Here is an 18,453-nt window from a genome sequence, read left to right on the forward strand (position 1 = left end):
ACTGATTGAATTGAGTTTTTCGCTATCTCGCATAGTTTCCGAGATATCCGCGCTCAAAGTTCACTAATTGTGCTGAAGACTTAGCTAGTCAAATAAGGCTCTTCTTTTTCACAATTAGTGAACTTTGAGCGCAGATATCTTGGAAACTATGCGAGATAGCGGAAAACTGAATGAAATCGATCTTATGGCACATTTTGTCAGCTTTAATTTTGTATAGAATGGTCTTATCGCTAGGACACATAGTTTCCGAGATATAAGCGGAAAACCGAAAAAGGGGACTTAGGAGTAGGGACTTTTAGTATGTTTACCTCTTAACTAGTCCAAACAAAGTCCCAAAGTTAAAAATTGTGTTCCTTCCATTTCCCTCTACACCCCCCTTATGAGCATTCATTGACTGGACTATGAGCCATTTACTCCTCGATATCTCTGTTATTAACACTAGAACTACCAATAGTTAAGACGAAGCTTTATAGCCGTTTATTTCGAAAGTGGCCTAAGTCCATTTGTCAGTTGACAAATCATTCATAATTTTTGGTAGACCGCGGATCTTTATGCGTTTATTAAGAAATTGTTTGGGTAAAATATAAATCAGTAAAAGATTTTAAAAATTCAAGAATGTTCTGATGTTGCTTCTAACGTAACAAAGTCTTTAGGGGATGAAATTAATTTTTATGTTACTCTTGCTTTCCACAATCAATGCAAAACATTTTTATTTTGCATAAAGATCCGCAGTCTAATTCTTCGTATCAGGACATTCGTTTTTACCGAATGACAGAGATATTTTGGCGTTGTAGAAATGTCATTAAAGAAAAATAATTGACTGTTTGCCCCCCAAGATTATTATAATGTTATCAAGAAGTGCCGGAAAGGTAATAGCTTTATTTTAATGCAATGAAACAAGAGACTTTCATATCAACAAGATTTTTGGAGGATGCGATTTTTAAAAGGGTGAAGAATTCTAACGGAGATACAATAAATTGGTTGAAAATATGCTGGATGTGTTTTTTGAGCTATATAAAATTTTCTATAAGATATCAATGGATGAGAATGCAGAGTTCAAAATACTAAATTTATTACCACGTTGGGGTGGACCAAGAAAAGCACAAGTATTTTCTAAATTTCAATTATTGAAGTAGAACTTTTCTGTGAACATTAATACAGGCGTACAAGAATTTCTGGCGAACCCAATAGGATGATATATTTTCTTTGTATATCCTTTGAGAGTATAGAAAGACAAATTATTTTCATTAATATTCACATGTAATGCGATATTTCAATACTTAATTGCTCGGAAAGTATTTTCTTATATACTCGCAGACTTATTTACACTTTTATGGTGTATGTATTTATATAGACTATTTGTGGCATTTCAAATGATACATAATTTCCGACAATTGTTCTACGAATTTGTTACTGGAGTTAGGTTTCTCTCATCAGTTAAGAAAATGAGCACATTAAATTATTTTAGAAAGGAACACTTGCAGCGTTAATGAACATAAACTTGTTATTATAATGACCTTAAACAGTGTTTCGTTAGTTTCAGCATTAAGCTACGATTTACGTTTCCTCTGTCACTTTACCATTTCACGCTGTTGATTGGTTTGAACTTCTTCATCGAATATGTGTGTATATTTATTTACGTGCGATTAACGCTGTCTGACTCCAGGAAAAACTAGAGGGTTATTGTTGCTCGCTCGCTTCGCTCGCTCGCGAGTAGGGTTGTTTTTGCTCGCTCGCTTCGCGAGCTCGCGGATAGGACTGCTCTTGCGAAAGGGTTAGTGGTACGCATGGCTAGTAGTACCTATAGCTATTAATGTTTTTTTGATTTGGTGTGTGACTCTCCACGAGCCACACAAAGAACTTCCCGATTCGTTAGTTGCAGTATATTATTATCATTATTTTTAGTACGTTTTAAGAAGATTATACGTTTTCAGGGAAATTCAATAGTTTTCTACTTATCAAGATGTTTGCTATATGGCGTCGCCTTAAACGAACATCGTAGACTCGTTGCTCGCTTGGTTCCTTGTTATAGCGTACTGATGTTGCAAAATAAATTGTCTTAATTATTATAGTTTTTCGCAAACGATACGACTCCTCATTATCCGGGTTAGCAGTATTGACCTTGGTTTTCTTCGATACTGTTAATTTAAATTGTCCCAAAATATATAAACCGCTCAATTTTGAAACTCTGCTCAGTGCTACATACAACATGTGTAAAGTTCGTTTTTCTGATGTTTTAAAATTCAAACATACTTTTCTCGTATGTTTGTCCCTGACTTTTATGAATCGTAATCGCTTCAGCAGGAACCACTGGAAATTGACTACGTGTGATTTGATATTTTTCCTCACTCGACATATTTACTTGATTCGATATTTTTATTATTGGTGGCAAATTTTGATGAATATTTGCATTTTTCATATAATCACGATAACGAGTTCTTACTTTCACTCCTACTCTGGCCAATTGAAAATCTAACCACAATATAGACGGAATTTTAGTATTTTCTTGAAAAGTAATAAATTTTAATATTCCGCATGTGTGCTCCATTAACCAATCCGTTTTCAACATTAATGTTATTAATAATTATCATATTGTTTATATTAATTTTCAATTTAATCTCAGTTAATAATTCGTTTTGAACTGATTGTTTTTTTAAAGATTGTAATATAAATTTTTTTTGTACTTTCATCGATATTCTTTGAAAATGTATTCTCGGGAGTAGAGATGATTAACTCACTCTTGCATTGGGATAATTTTCGATTATTGTAAGCGGAAACATTAGCGTAAGGTACAAAAAAAAAATTTTTTTTTAAATTAAAAAAATTTTTTTTAATTTAAGAAAAATGAAAAAAAAATTTTTTTGTGTAATTACGTTTGTTTCTTCGGTGGAAACTTTCCATTCTCTCGTATAAATTGCATTGTAGAATCAACTCCGTTCGAAAAAAACTAAAAATCTAAAAAACTACTTGACCAATATGGACCAAAATCTAATCAGCTCTAAGTTACGACGGGGCACATCGATTGCATCATTCATCATTCTGATCGCGTTGTTACTTTTTCAGAAAACGTTAACGAAAAATTTGATACCATAGAAACAGACATACGCACACACACACACACACACACACACACACATACGAACATTTTGCTTAAAATAGTCTAGAATGACTGCAATGACCATGAAACGTGAAGATCTGCTAAAAAATCGATTTTCGATTTTCGGGGTCATTAAAATAACTTCCCTATAAAATCGGGAAGTTAAAAAGTTCAAATACTAGTTTCTTGGCCAAATAAATGTTGCATGGTACTTGAGAGGATGTTGAGCTACAGTAACTCAATAACACTGACCCTGCGCAATTGAAACTACGTGTAACAAGATATCCCTACGTGTACCCAAATAGTTGAATACCGACATTACTGGATGTCCATAATTCGGGTTACCGAACCATTGGATGTGTACATTACTTACACCGCAGCATGGAGCTAACATCGCTGTAATTTTCGTAAACTTCATAATGAACTGGTCGGCATTCGTATGCGTTAATGTTAATATCGGCGTTAGCATCGACAAGCTCTGATGATGAAGCTCAATTTCCATATTCGCACGCAACCAACAAAAATAAAGCGACAGTAAAAACAAAATGCTAATAAAGTAAACATTAAAGAGACATGTTAGACATTTTTAAGTAAACATTTAAAAATGTAAGTAGGAGTTTAATTGTTAATTGCGATTAACGATTGAAGTAGAAATTTATTCGTTAATCGTTGATTAAATTTTTGCCTAGCTCTGGATAGGACACAATACGTTCCATTGTGTTCCCGTACCATATTGCAAGAATATGTATATTTTAATAAATCATTTAATAAATACATATTGGCGACAAGTAACAATATACAGCGTATTTTATGCATTTGTAACGAGAATGAGTAGGCGTAATTTAAAACAGTAAAAACATTAATTGATTTTTACACACGATGTCCGTATCTAATTATCATATAATATAAGCAACACGTCTATACACCTCGGTGCTAGCATAAAAACTAGCAGATGTCAAAACAAGAATTTGACAGCTGACAGATTGGAATTATCGCGATTGCGCGATGGATAAAAACGACTGTCTCACAACCCAACCACCTCCCATACCAATACCAGTTATTTTGACTGGTACTTCACGAAAGACAGAAAAGTATTCAATAATTTGTTTACCGAACCCGAAATCGTTTATTAGATATTTCGATAGATTCATTGATGTTTTGCGCAACGTCTTATTTTGGCGCCACAACATAAACGTAAACATAAACATAGCTGCGATGTAACGTAACATAAGTTATCGATGTTGTTTCACGCGGTCAGTTTGTATACCATAGCCGTCGGAATAGGACCTAATTCTTTTTTATGTAACAATATTTGACTAGCCTTAAAAATGGCAAAACGATTAGAAATCTCTGAATTGTTGGAAAAAGTGAAGAATATACCGACGGAATGCTCTGCTATCGAGGATGGGGAATTGTATGAGCATGAAGAAAGAAAATCAGAAGAAAATGAAATTGAACTTTACAGTGATAATAGTAATAAATAGGGTACATGTTACGTTTAGGGGAGGCTAAATAATAATAATAGGATAAGTAGAGACAAATAAAAGGTTCAGGAGTCCACGGAAAGTGAATTGAAAAATATTTTGAATTTACGTATAAAAAGACGTGTTTGTGTGCCTTCAAGTTCTGAAGACGAAAACGGAAGTATTACAAGATCCAGTTGGGAAAAATGAAAGGAGGGTCTAAAGCTGGAAGATTGCCACTTTTGTAAAAAAAAGATAAATCAATAAATATAAAAATATATTCTATTATTACATATTTTTTAAAGACCAGTCATTTTGCCTGGTTTTGGTAGAACTAGCTTCGTCTTAACCTCGGTAGTTCTAGCGTTAATCAATCAATCTTGGTTAAAATTTTAATTGATTAATGCCCAACTCTGGTCCTATCTTTTTATTCGTGACTGTAGAAATTCCTCCGATTCGTATTCCATTTTCGCGCGCGGCGAACAATCCCCGCAAACACTACAGCCGATTACGCGATCACACGAATAACAAGAGCAGCGGGTATAACGAGCGTGTAACAAATCCAGCGCGTGTGCCGATGTGTAAACACACTCCACTCGAAGCCACAATCCCTTCTGTGCGCAGTGGCGGGGTGTGCAGTCGGATGGTCGCACAATAAAACACTGGCATAATGTTTCGCCCGGCTGGTTGAACACCGCAAATATACCCATGGACCGCATGCCGGTTTATTTTCGGGGGATATATGGGGTCACGTATGCCCGTCTAGTTAGGGAGGGGGGCGTAGACTTGCCCCCTTTCGAGCACAGGGCTCGGGGGACACCCTCGGGGACTCATCGTGGATTAGCCTCGCTACATTTCGTCCCTTATGTCGGCGCGTATGTTCCATCATTACGCGTCCAACTCCACCAGTGCCGGTGCCTGCGGCCAGATCAAGTCTGAAGGGGGTCCGACGGTGATTCGGCCTGCTTTACCTGCGACAAATCGATTAATCCTTTTATCGGTGTCACTGGTTTGCGATGGTTAACCCTCCGAACACTGACGTTGTGAGTAACGACGCTATGTACGACTGCTGCGCCGCACAGTGATCTATTTGGTCAGAGAAAGTGGGAAAAACTATTTTAGCGTTATTTATAGGCTAAAATTTTTTTACAAAAAACATTCATATATTGAAATTCGTAGACGCGTGTATGCTGTTCCTCTTTTGTTCGAAACATTTTTTCCTCCGATTATCGAGAACCCATGAAAAAGCGTGGCAATAGTGGAATATTTTCACTGTAACTTCCAAGCCTTATAACTTGAAAAATATTTAAGGGAAAAATATTTTATTACAGTATTTTGGAAAGCTCTCGAAACAAACTACAAGAACATGCAATACAAAATAGGCAGTTCAATTTGTGAAATTGAAGATGACTTTCACGTGATTTTTAAACGACAATCCAAGGTCAAATCAATGACACACCCGGTATATATATATTACAAGAACATTTTAAAATTATTACCATTAATTTTCATCCGAAAATACATCGGAAATTTCTTCCTCGGATAATGTTTCTTCTTCATCTGAGGCCAAGCCTAGCCGAACGTACAGGCGTACGCGAAACGCTGCTAAACGCTTAATACTAAATTAAACAAACAAATTTTGTTGCCTTATAATCACAAATCTTTACCGAATTGAATGAGACCAAAAAGAGCATCCAGACTCGCACAGAACTATAACAAAATCGTCAATAAAGTTTTGTAAACGTAAAAATACTTACAGAATTGTTGGTAATGTTCTAATATTAATAACTATATTAATTTAGATGATAACACAAAATGAAATCTGTGCGAAAGTGCTCTGTACACCTACCTGAAAAACTTTTGTAATACAAGAATTTACACAATTTTCCTTAAAACACTTGAAAATCGCCAATGAACTAGCGCTGTTTTAGAGATTGTTATTAACCTGAATTTAACCGTTTGCATTCGCAGCTATTTTAATTCGAAAATGAAATAGTTTTTCCTAGCTAGAATAATTCCATTCTATACGATTTTTGTTTATTTTATGGATATGAAATTTATAGAACACCTCATAGAATACTTAAATGTTTAGTAATCGATTAGATACATATTTAACCATACAAACAATATTTTGAATAATGGTTTAACAATTTTTGTGATGACTCTGTGTCTCACTCTAGGTTAAGGGGGCCGGCGCGGCCGTGCAAGAGTGTGTGGGCACACGCACACATCGCTAAATTCGCATATACGTATATGCAATTACAAGGTTTACGACTTTTCGAAATTACGCTTCAGCATTGCAAGGAGTAGTTCAGAATTGGTCAATTATGATTCCTAAAAGTCGTGGTACGGTGGGTACGGTGCCCAAAATGCATATTTTTACGTTATAGAGGAATAATTTGTAATATTCGGCGGAGACGAACAACAATTCGGCCTGTCACAAACGACAATACAGCACCTCGAGGTTCCGAAATTTTGTACTAGTAGCATGACAATCTGGTTCCGAAAAGTTTGACGGTTGGACGTTACAAATGTTCCAATAGAATATGGCTGATAATGCAGGTCGTACGTTATACCGTTATACCGTTATTAGAGTAATTTATAATATCCGGCAGATATTACCTGTCCAACACCACTGGTATTGGCCTGTCACGAGGCAACCGAAGTAAGCAAGACGTCAGAAGATAGCCGCTTCGCGTACCAGTGTTTTTGTTCAATAAATTTAGTGTTTGCATGGACGATGGATACTGTATTATCGATGGACAATATAATATCGACCTGCATTATCAGCCATATTCTATAGGAACATTTGTAACGTCCAACCGTCAAACTTTTCGGAACCAGATTGTCATGCTACTAGTGCAAAATTTCGGAACCTCGAGGTGCTGTATTGTCGTTTGTGACAGGCCGAATTGTTGTTCGTCTCCGCCGAATATTACAAATTATTCCTCTATAACGTAAAAATATGCATTTTGAGCACCGTACCCACCGTACCGCGACTTTTAGGAATCATAATTGACCAATTCTGAACTACTCCTTGCAATGCTGAAGCGTAATTTCGAAAAGTCGTAAACCTTGTAATTGCATATACGTATATGCGAATTTAGCGATGTGTGCGTGTGCCCACACACTCTTGCACGGCCGCGCCGGCCCCCTTAAGCATCAAATTTTGTGAAAGTATTTTCAAAATTTTATATATTCGTTTAAGCTATGCAATAAAAAAATTGTATTGTTGACTAGTTTACGTAAGACGGCCTCCTAAACCATCCGAGTGCTGTGCCGGAGTCATTTTTGACCGGGAACATCTAAATTGTAATTTAAGTACTCAATTTGTAGCAATTAAACTAACTGAATAGCTAAGGAAAGACTAACGTGTCTACACATGATCAAAAGTAAATTTTTAAAAATTATTAATTAGAGCTGTGAACGTTCCTAAGCATTGCCAATTATGTAGCTATAAAATGGTCCGTTGTCCGAGGGTAAAAACACAAGCGGCAGAAACTTCATCAGCCCAATGATCATCCGTTTTGAGATGATCCGCGGCCTCAATTGCAACGCTGGGATCATTCCTAGTCTGCGATAGCCCAGTCTACTTCCGATTTCGGCGAGCGGGCTACGACGCGCGGATTTTCGAAAGCGGGGTGAAACACGATTAAGAGAGAGAGCACGACAGGGGTGGCATCGCGAAGGGTAGCCGTTCACGATTACGTAGCGGGCGTGCGCGGGGGCGGCTGAGTGAGAGTAGCAGAGGCGTATGGGCGGCCGATTACGCCGATCTCCATTAGAGGGATTGTAAACTCCCGTAAATAAATAATGCATGTATCGGTGAGGAGCGTGGAGGGCTCTTTGCCTAAGCAGCCATCGGTCGTGGAACTTAATAAACGGCGTAGTTATCAATTTATAATGGGTCGGCATGTCGCGCATGCGTGTGCCTACAGGGCCGTATCTCTGGTTACGTAACGGCGTGCACGCGAGTGGCTTTAAACTCGGTGTATTCTAGCTATGCAACCACCCCCGCCCCTCGCGATTCCACGTTGCTTGGCTTGCTACCCCCTCCGACGCAGCTCCCTCTCCTCTTCTCTCTCTCTCTCTCTCTCTCTCTCTCTCTCTCTGTTCGTCTCTCCTTCACCCTTTGCGGCTCCGCTACAAGGGACAAATTGAATTTTAGATCATGCCGTGCTCTTCTGGGGTCCACGGGAACCAAGGGAGAGCGGCGACGGGGGCTGCCGGTGGGACGAGGGGCGCGAGAGACGCTCGAGGGGGCGGAGCAGACGTCGAGATGATACTAATTGAAATTTGAAATTGATATTAGCGAATTATTACCCCTCTACTGCTTCTGCTTGGCCCAACGCAATTACGGCCGCGTGTCGGGTATCAAAAGTAATTGCTGCCAAACTTAACGAAATTCAGCCAATTTTCGTTTCGGCTGCCTGACCTTCCACGACGACGGATTACCGGCTCGGGTTTCGCTTTACGTATGCACGTAGCAGCTTCCTTTCACAGGGAGTAAATGGAATTTCGGGGGTGATTTGGATGCTCCGAGGAATCGTTTGAGAGATCTGGACCTCCGCCGAGTCTTCGGGCTCTGGCCAGCTCAAGGAAACTCGAGGCATCCGACCTCTCTTCGATGAGACTCCAGGCAGATTTTGAGCTACCGGTCTTCTACGCGTATGCTGTTGCGTGGCTCGCTTTACTTTCTAACTCTTGGCACTCGAATGGTGACTCCGAGGCGCTATTGAAAATTGCTGTATCATTATTCAAAATATTGTTCACTTTATTAATAGACTGCGAATTTTACGCATTTATGACAAAAATGGACACGTGCAATTTAAAACGGTGGACATATTCGAAATATTTAAGGACCAATAATTTTGAAAAATCTATGGTACACGGCTCAACACTTTCTAATGGAACCTTCAACAGCAACAGCAATTTTCATTGTGAACTAACAAGTCACCATCAATAACGTCATCTAATAGTTTCATTCACGATTGCAATGTAAAAGAAAATTTCTATGCTTTCTTTTGGTACAGCACAATTATCGAAAATCCCATTAATGGGCTTCCGGTAGGTAAAGTGTTAATAGGAAAATTAAAAGACGAATACGACTTTTAGTCGGCTCCTGTGTCCTGCTATCTGAGCGATCATTTTTCATTTTGCATAAGGATCCGCAGTCTAGTTATTAAATACAATGATTCCCATTAATATTCGGACGCTCTCAAAAAGATGATAACTTTGTTAATATTGGACTATGCGATTTGAACTTTTTTGGGGAAGCTAGAGCAATTAGTTTACTACAGGATGTGAAAAGAAATTTTTTCAAAAATTGCATTTGGTCGGAATTGTAGAGAAAATACTAGAAGTTGCATTTTACAACTTTCTTATATACGGACCTATATTGAAATTTTGAAATATACGTTTTCTAGATCTGTGTCAATTATATGCACAGTGAAAGTTTCATAGAAATCGATTGATGCGGGGGAAAACGACAGGCATTGAAAGATGTAAGAATCCTTAGAATTACTGCAGTTGGAGGCCGAAAATCGTGAAAAATTGCAATTTTTTACCATCCTTAAACGTTTGTAGCTCATTACAACGTCGGCCGATTTTGATGAAATTTTCAGAATATGTTTAATTGATACAGATCTACGAAACGTGTTTTCTAAATTTTCCATATAAGCCCACATAAAAAAGTTGGGAAATACAAGTTTCAGTATTTCCTCTGCAATTCCGACAACTTGCAATTTTTTTTTCAAAAATTTTTGTCACGTTGTGTAGCTAACCAATTGTTCTAGCTTCTCCAAAAATTTCAAATCGTGTATTCCAATATTAAAAAAGTTATGGTCTTTTCAAGAGTGTCCGAATATTAGTGGGAGTCACTGTATGTCGGTGTCTAATCAATTACTAAATACTTAGGTATTGATATGGGCTATTATGAGGTATTGGTATCAGGTATTGTATTAATTTCATATATCAATACGATTTGAAAAATCACAGGGAACGCAAATATTCCAGGTCGGAAGGAATGTCTAACTTTCGAGTAAAAATAGCCCCGAGTGCAAAGAGTTAAAGTGTATGCGTACCGTGCAGAAAATGTGTAAAAATTAGAGGTCGAATGAAGTTGTTAAAATTTTCAATTAAAATTCAATTCTATGACCATTGCCATTTCTGATCCGAGAAAACTATACCCAACTCTGAACGAGCGTCTTACAGCAGTCTCATTCAAGCATAGTTCTTGCCAAGGCAGACGTCTGATCATACCTGTCCATTTCTACTGTGAGATACTCGTAGTCTTTAACATTACTCTCACACTTTGAAAAAATATTCCACTGTCCTAGAACTAGCTGAACGTGATCGTAGCTACAATAACTGCAGCTAAGCCACCATACAAATTTTTATTGATTAGTGATTCAGTTGGGCCAATCAGCAATTACTACTTAACAAACCTAAGCGATGAGAAACAGATAAACAAAACGAAGTACGTGGCACTCGTTCTATAAAAGTCTATTGCGCGAACAATTGCAATCAACGATTTAATTCTTTGTCCTGTCTGTGACTCACTTATTGTCAGAAATCATCATGGGAACGGTTCCGAGCATGGTTGCGATAGTCTTTAATGAATTTTCCCGGGAACATGATTCACAATGTCAGAAACTTGTGTGGTTGCAGATTGGATCTGTTCACACCCATCAACCGAACAATAACCACCACCACCCGCACCACCAGCAGCAGCAACAGCAGCAGCAACAACAGCAACAGACGAGTCAGCCTCAGGTGCCTGGAGTCGGCGGTGGTGGGGGGCCGGGGGGTGGCACGGTGGCCAGGGCTGGAGGCATGTTCTGCTACCACTGCCCCCCAGGTCTTCCAACGCCCCGATTACCACCTACCCTCGAGTACCCATTCACCGCCACTCACCCCTGTAAGTAGACATTCCGCTTCAACCAAAATTACCAGCGAAAACACGACGCAATTTTCGGCGAATTTTTAGTTTCACCGTCTGTTATTTACTAGTGGTGTGCGAGATTCCGGGAAGTCCCGAAACCCGATGTTCGGGACGGGATCGGATGACGCGTATCGGGTCGGGACGGCGCCACTATGGGCCAAACCGACGAAATCTGTGTCAGAATCAAAGAACTTTCGATAGAAATAAGATAGAGCGAAGAAATTTTTTTTAATGAAAGCTGAAACTTTGCAGAATATGAAATAATTATGGAGATCGTGGTAAGAACGTTTTTTAACCTTGAGAAAATTCGTTAAACTTGCACAATTTCAAGGAAATTGTGGTTTTTTAACATGCGACACATCATTGCCCGTAGATTTTTTCACGCTGATTCCAAATCTGGTTTCAAAATTTGTCTACGACCTCAGGATTTGGCAAGAAATCGATTTTCGTGAACACAACTTATGAAATCATTTTTTCGTTGAAATGAATTGGTAACCCACTAGTTTGAAGGAATATTGTATTCTCATATAGTATAAAACACATTAAAAATAATCATAATGAAGTATTTGAACGTATTTTGAAACCAGATTTGAAATCAGTGTGAAAAAATCTACGGGAAATGATGTGTCGCATGTTAAAAAAAAATTTTTTCCGCGCGTGGTATTGAAAAAACCATAATTTTCTTGAAATTGTGCAAGTTTAACGAATTTTTTCAAGGTTAAAAATCGTTCGTACCACAATCTCCATAATTATTTCATATTCTGCAAAGTTTTAGCGTTCATTTAAAAAAAATTTCATGGCTCTATCTCATTTCTATCGAAAGTTCTTTGATTCTGACACAGATTTCGTCGGTTTGGCCCATAGTGCGGCGCGGCATTCCGAAAATGCTCGGGTTTCTCAAGAATATTCGCGAGTAAAGTTTACCTTACCCGACTCAAAATTTTTGCCTTTCCTCTATAAATTATTATTTAATGGCGGCGGGCGCTTACCTGCCTAAACACTGCGAATTGCTCAACTTTAAGCGACCATAACTTCTGAACCATTGATCCTACAGGATCGAAACTTCGATCTACAGGTTCCCCGGGTACAAATCTACTAGATTACATATCAAATACATAATAATTTATAGAAGAAAAGCAAAAATTTCGAGTCCGGTGAAGTAAAGAGCAGTCATATTCGCGATTCCCGGGGGTGTTCGAGTTTCACGTGAATCTCCGGGATTTCTGATACTGTACGGAATCTTTTAATATTGTTTTTTAGTCAAAAATCCCGAACATTTTCGGGAAACCCGAAAGTTTTAAGATCCCGACCAAGTCTCGCACACCCCTAGTTATCTAACTCCACAATTTAAGAAGAAGATACATTTTCTTGTTTAACGGGGTATTCTGGTTTTTAATTTTCAAAAACCCGATTTTTCTTTTTTCGCGTTATTTGCAAATATAAGTGTTGTAAAATATTTTGTGCGAAAGGATTTGTTTGAACTATTTACGTTAACGTAGCTGTAGGCATTCGAAGAATGCAACTCGCATTTCGAGATATCGATGGTTGAATCTTTGAACGCGTTTTTCTCGAAACCACTTTCTTCGAAACATTTGCCGCGGTATCTCAAGTTCTAGTTGACCAATTGACTTGAAACTTCGGGAGAATCTTCAGCACATACTCTGTTATCGCATAAATCAATATTTTTCAAAAACGTCCATTATTTCCTCATGTTTCTATCGTGCTAAAGACCGGAAAATATTTCAAACATCGGTCATTTCAATTCAAATTGCCGCCCTTTCGTAATTCTCAGAAATTTTTAGTTTCTTTTGGTTCGTGCCATAACTACATTCACACTGATTAATAAACAACTTCGTTTTTTTGTTTCCGATCAGTAGAAAGACCGGAATCATGGCAACCGCTGACTCATGTTTTTCAAAACATACTCTATAAAAATATATACAACTCATGTAAGTTTCATTATTTTTACTTTTAGAAAATCACACGTGTACCTCGAATACCAGTAAATGTGTGTGCGAAATCCCAATGCAAGCGGTTTAATAGTTTTCCTGAAAAAATTCCTCGAAATTCGTGCACAGACGGCCTGGAAAACCAGAATACTCCCTTAACACGTTGATTGTCACGTAATCAACATGTGGATGACAGAACTATTTCTCCAGACTGAAAAATTCATCCCTACAGTGATAGAGTATGCAAAAATTCCTTACTTTTTTTCATATACACTCATTATCTACGAAACTGGCTTATTCATTTTAACTCGAGTACCCAAATTATATCCGCTACTATTGAAGGTAATTAATCTTCGCAAGGCAATGTGGGATTCCTGAGACCCCAGCTTCAGATTTTTGAAAAGAATTTTTCATGGATAAAATTAAATCTGTTTGTTTACGTTTTATTCTGTATTATTATTATCCCAAATTGATTAAAAACGAGGCTGTTTATAAAATTCGTTTGTCGGGGTCTAAGAGACCCCATTTTACTATTTATGTGTTATTAGAACTTACCTTGCGAGGTTTAAAAATGTCTAAATAGGATGTACAGTAAAATCCCATTCCACAAGTCCGGCGGAGAAGCTCAAGCTGCCTCTGTCGCCGAGTAGTGTAAACATGCCGCGTAATCCAATACCGGGTCGGGTATATCGGTGTGTGAACCACTATAAATCCAATTACAAAACTTCTTTGTTTTCCATTATTTTTTTATGGGACTTTCGCCAACTTATTTGTGTCATTTTTCTTATTAAAATGGCACTAAACACGATATAATAGTTTCATCTGTACTTAGTAGTTTTGTTGACAGTATGTAGTAACCGGTCCGGATCTATGTCACAACACAGAACCGAGAATTGACTTATAATGGGACTTTACTGTACATCGTTTTAAGGCGTGTTCTGATGGCGAAGTCACTTCAAGTTCATGGTGTGTAGGTCGTTGAACTCATTTTGACGCCGACTACCACATCGCGTTATAAAAAAAAAGTCAATATGAAAAAAAAAGATACGACAACCGATGATCACAGGATATTTTTATCACCATCAGATGCACGCCTTAGAACCATGTATGTATTTCCTATCTGGTAATTTTTTTCTTACTTTCGAACAGTAGCGGTAACAATTTAGATGCTCGAGTTAAAATTGACAACTTGTGTGCAGATTCATTGTCTTTCACAGACAAATAAATGTTATCCTCATAGATAATATATAAGAGGATTGAGAAAGTAATTAACATCTTAAATCTTAGTTTCTCGATTATAATTATATTATATGACTCGTTCTCTCAATGATAGTATCGTAGTCATGCTTGTCATGCTTCACATCACAACGTTCAGCGCGTATTGAATTTGAATTTGGCGCTCTTCCATCGCCTACTTGTCCCTATTTATTCCTCTATTCTCATATTGTTTCATTGTGCCAAAGCATCGAGAACATTTTTCGCATAGCGCTCAGAAGAAAAGGTAAATTCTAACAAGGCCTTATCTAGAAAAATACCTGACTACAAGAACGAGAAGCGGTCGAGATATCGTTCACGAAAGATCCATCATTCTAAGCGCAGAACTGACGAAAAATTCGATCAACTGTAGGAACAGTTGTATAACCTAACAAAAGTGGTAGAGTCTCTAGCGAATTTACAAAAAGAGTAGAATTCGCCAAACCTACCTTCAAAAGATATTATAATTGGTAAGTAAAATCACTGATGTGGTTGTCTTGCTCGGTATTCTCATCTTTCCACACGAAAGTTGAGAGGTAATACCCATACGGTCTTACCCATAGTCCATACGACTTTAAATTTAAATACCGATAATCCATACAACTTTAAATACCCATAGTCCATACGAGTTTAAAAATCAAAAAGATTGCCACTATCCATACGACCTTGAAAGGAATGTTATTGTGATTCAGTTCAACAAGAACGATAATATCACAATTGCACAACAAATGCTACTTAATAATTCTTCTGCTCCATAACACTTTACCTACCGAAAGCCTATTAATAGGATTTTCAATAATTGTGCTGTACCAAACGAAAGCATAGAAATTTTCTTTTACATTGCAATCTTAAATGAAACTATATAAAAAGGTCATAAAAAAGGAGTAGATATCACAGCCATAAGGCGTAGTGCAGGATGGGCACCTGATTCTTAAACCTTTTTTAAGTTTTATAACAAAACGATTCAAGCCCCCAATGACCAGTTTGCGCGTGCAATTCTAAAAATATAAAAATATTACATATATTAAAATAAAGAACACAAATAATTACAATAAGGAATTATCAATCATACTCTAAAAATCTACAATACTATCATTCAGAACGCGACATATAATATAATCGTTTGATCAAGATTATGTAAAATGTCTCGTTCGAAGATGATAGTAACCCTCCCATTTTTTAATTCCCCTTACAAAAAAAAAGTATATACACGTATACTATATAGAAAATAATTAAGGTATATTTAGAATCAACGTTATTCCCAACTATCATCTTCAAAAATACTCGTGATAATCCCATGTTCTTTACACAAAACAATATGAGAATAGAGGAATAAATAGGGACAAGTAGGCGATGGAAGAGCGCCAAATTCAAATTCAATACGCTCAGAACGTTGTGATGTGAAGCATGACAAGCATGACTACAATACTATCATTGAGAACGAGACATTTCATATAATCTTGATCAAACTTCGCCCGCCATCGGCGGGCTCGTTTGATCCTACGATTATATCGTATTGCTTTGGTTTTACCGAGTTGTGTAGTCATTGAGTGGACAGTCAACGTGTTAGACGAAAGTTAACAGATGTTCCTGTATTTGTTCATATAATGATTTTTCCACTCGTTAATTTTGGTATTGACACGGGTGATTATGATATACACAGAAAAGGACGCAACTCACCGATTTCAATAGCCTTTCATATGTTGGCACGCTGAACTCGTTCCTATAAATTATAAATAGTACTGCAGCACGGTCTAAGATTTACAGATAAAGCCTTGATCTAAGAGAAACCGTCGGATCCATGCTGTTTCTTAGATTCTGTAATTCTAATACTATTTCTTTGTGGCCGCGGCCGACCGCGGCCGAACGTAGGAAAGGACAGCGCGGATAAAAACTTACTACATAGGGGTAGCTATACCGATTACTGCGGTATCATGCGTCAATCGTACTTTATTTTAATACAATATTATTCCTAATTTATCATGATATAATAATATGTGTGAGCATTTTGAGAAGAATGATGTGTTCTCAATACATAAAAAAATTGGTGACCCTCAAAACCTAATACAACTTAAGAAAATATTAAAAGATAAAATCTCTAAGATTTTGTACGTATTACTGCCGACGAAAAGGAGCCATGTACCCATTACTGCGGACCAGAATTCGAAATATACGAGCGTACAGAAACAAATTACGTACTCTAGACATTAATTTAAATAAATCCTGAATACAAATAATCTTTTTATTTATTACATTTTAAATCAATAAACGTTTCAGTAATTTTAACACCGTAGTATATAATATCACATAAATAACTAAATATATTCTTTTAACAAACATTTGAATAATATCTATTATCTGTTAGAAACACATTTGAAAAACGATGTTATTTGTCCCATAGTTCTGGGGTAAGTGCCGTGCGGTTCCTCACAGTCCTCTTACCAAAAGGCATAGCCTTCCCCACTCCGTGGCCAGATCCTTCAGAACCATGTGTTATTATTATTTAGCAATACGACGTCGGGTCGCTTGCCTTTTCTAAAGGTCTCGCTTTCAATACACAGTCAATGGTTGTATACCGATACCTGAGAGACCCTAAGCGGTCCCTAGTTTTTATGGCATTGGGGCTATTTATTAGATTCACGGCCATACACGCCATAAATACCTTGCCATAATTATGTGAAGGAACCAAACATGTGTTCGGTCGTCCTTCCCGAAACTGCGTTGCCGCTATCACGTTGACACGCTAACACGGCCAACCTGACATGCTTCACGCTCTCGGGAAGCATCTAAACTCCAAAGATACAAGTACCAAACTGAATATCGCTCGGTCATTCCTGACCACATCCAAATCACATGGAGTATACCTCAAGTTATATCAGAATACACGTTGTATCAGAATGGACAGTGACAGCAGAATGTCTCAAACATTCTCAGATGACTCACAAGTACATCTCAAAACCGACAATTGCAGATATTTCACAATAACTTCATAAATGCCAACCAGGCAGCAGCAGTACTCACATAAGTACACTCAGATGGTATCATTCACACCATCTCAGGCGTCGCCGCGAAAACAGCTCAGCGCTCAACTTGCGCTCTGTCACGCTACCGCCAAACGTTTGACAACATGACCAACAGGCCCCATGTCACACAGTGTCTCAGGTGTCGCCGCGACAACTGTCCAGCACTCCACCCGTGCCCAGTTGAAGCTACCACCACACAACCAACAAAGACGGCTAAAAGCCTAGTCGCCAAAGGTGTCGTAATCTCCACAACTCCGTACTTATAAGCACCCTGTTGCAATTACCGCCAAAACACGCGTTCGGTAGAACACAATCTTTTAACAAACAATAAAGATTATACACACTGTGTACAATAACCACAACGAAATCTCATACTCAGAGAAATGTAATAGGAATGTTTATAATGAAGCCACGCAAAAGCAAAATAAACAAAGTAATAACCAATTGTAAATACATGACTCTTGCTAACACTAAACGGCGTTGAATGGAATTAATAAACTATACAAAAGAAAATAGGACGGACATAATAATAATTCGAGTATACAATACACGCTAACACGGTTCATCTTCGTTTACAAACTCTGTGTCGCCGGCCATTCGCCCTTCCAAGGACATAATCGATCTTTCGGTACTGTTTGTACTATTCCGCTTTTCCCTACTATTTCAAAGCGATCATTTTCTAATACTTTATAACAAATGGGCCTACAAATTTTGGGTCCGTTGT

At 37.8% G+C, this 18,453-nt stretch overlaps 1 protein-coding gene across 3 annotated transcripts in view; it reads left to right on the forward strand.

Moving 5' to 3' along the window:
- The window catches only part of Drgx (Dorsal root ganglia homeobox), a 157,984-nt gene that overhangs the window by 66,203 nt on the left and 73,328 nt on the right, over positions 1 to 18,453 (forward strand). For 2 of the 3 annotated variants that reach the window (XM_076429500.1, XM_076429501.1), the window contains exon 2: positions 11,230 to 11,479. In XM_076429500.1, the coding sequence (XP_076285615.1) occupies positions 11,395 to 11,479 (85 nt within the window). In that variant the 5' untranslated portion in view covers positions 11,230 to 11,394. Of the gene's footprint in view, positions 1 to 11,229; positions 11,480 to 13,377; positions 13,453 to 18,453 lie in introns of all 3 variants that reach the window. The other variant, XM_076429499.1, reaches the window with a different exon arrangement.

Source organism: Lasioglossum baleicum, chromosome 8, assembly GCF_051020765.1.
Source record: "Lasioglossum baleicum chromosome 8, iyLasBale1, whole genome shotgun sequence".
Taxonomy (NCBI): Eukaryota; Metazoa; Arthropoda; class Insecta; order Hymenoptera; family Halictidae; genus Lasioglossum; species Lasioglossum baleicum.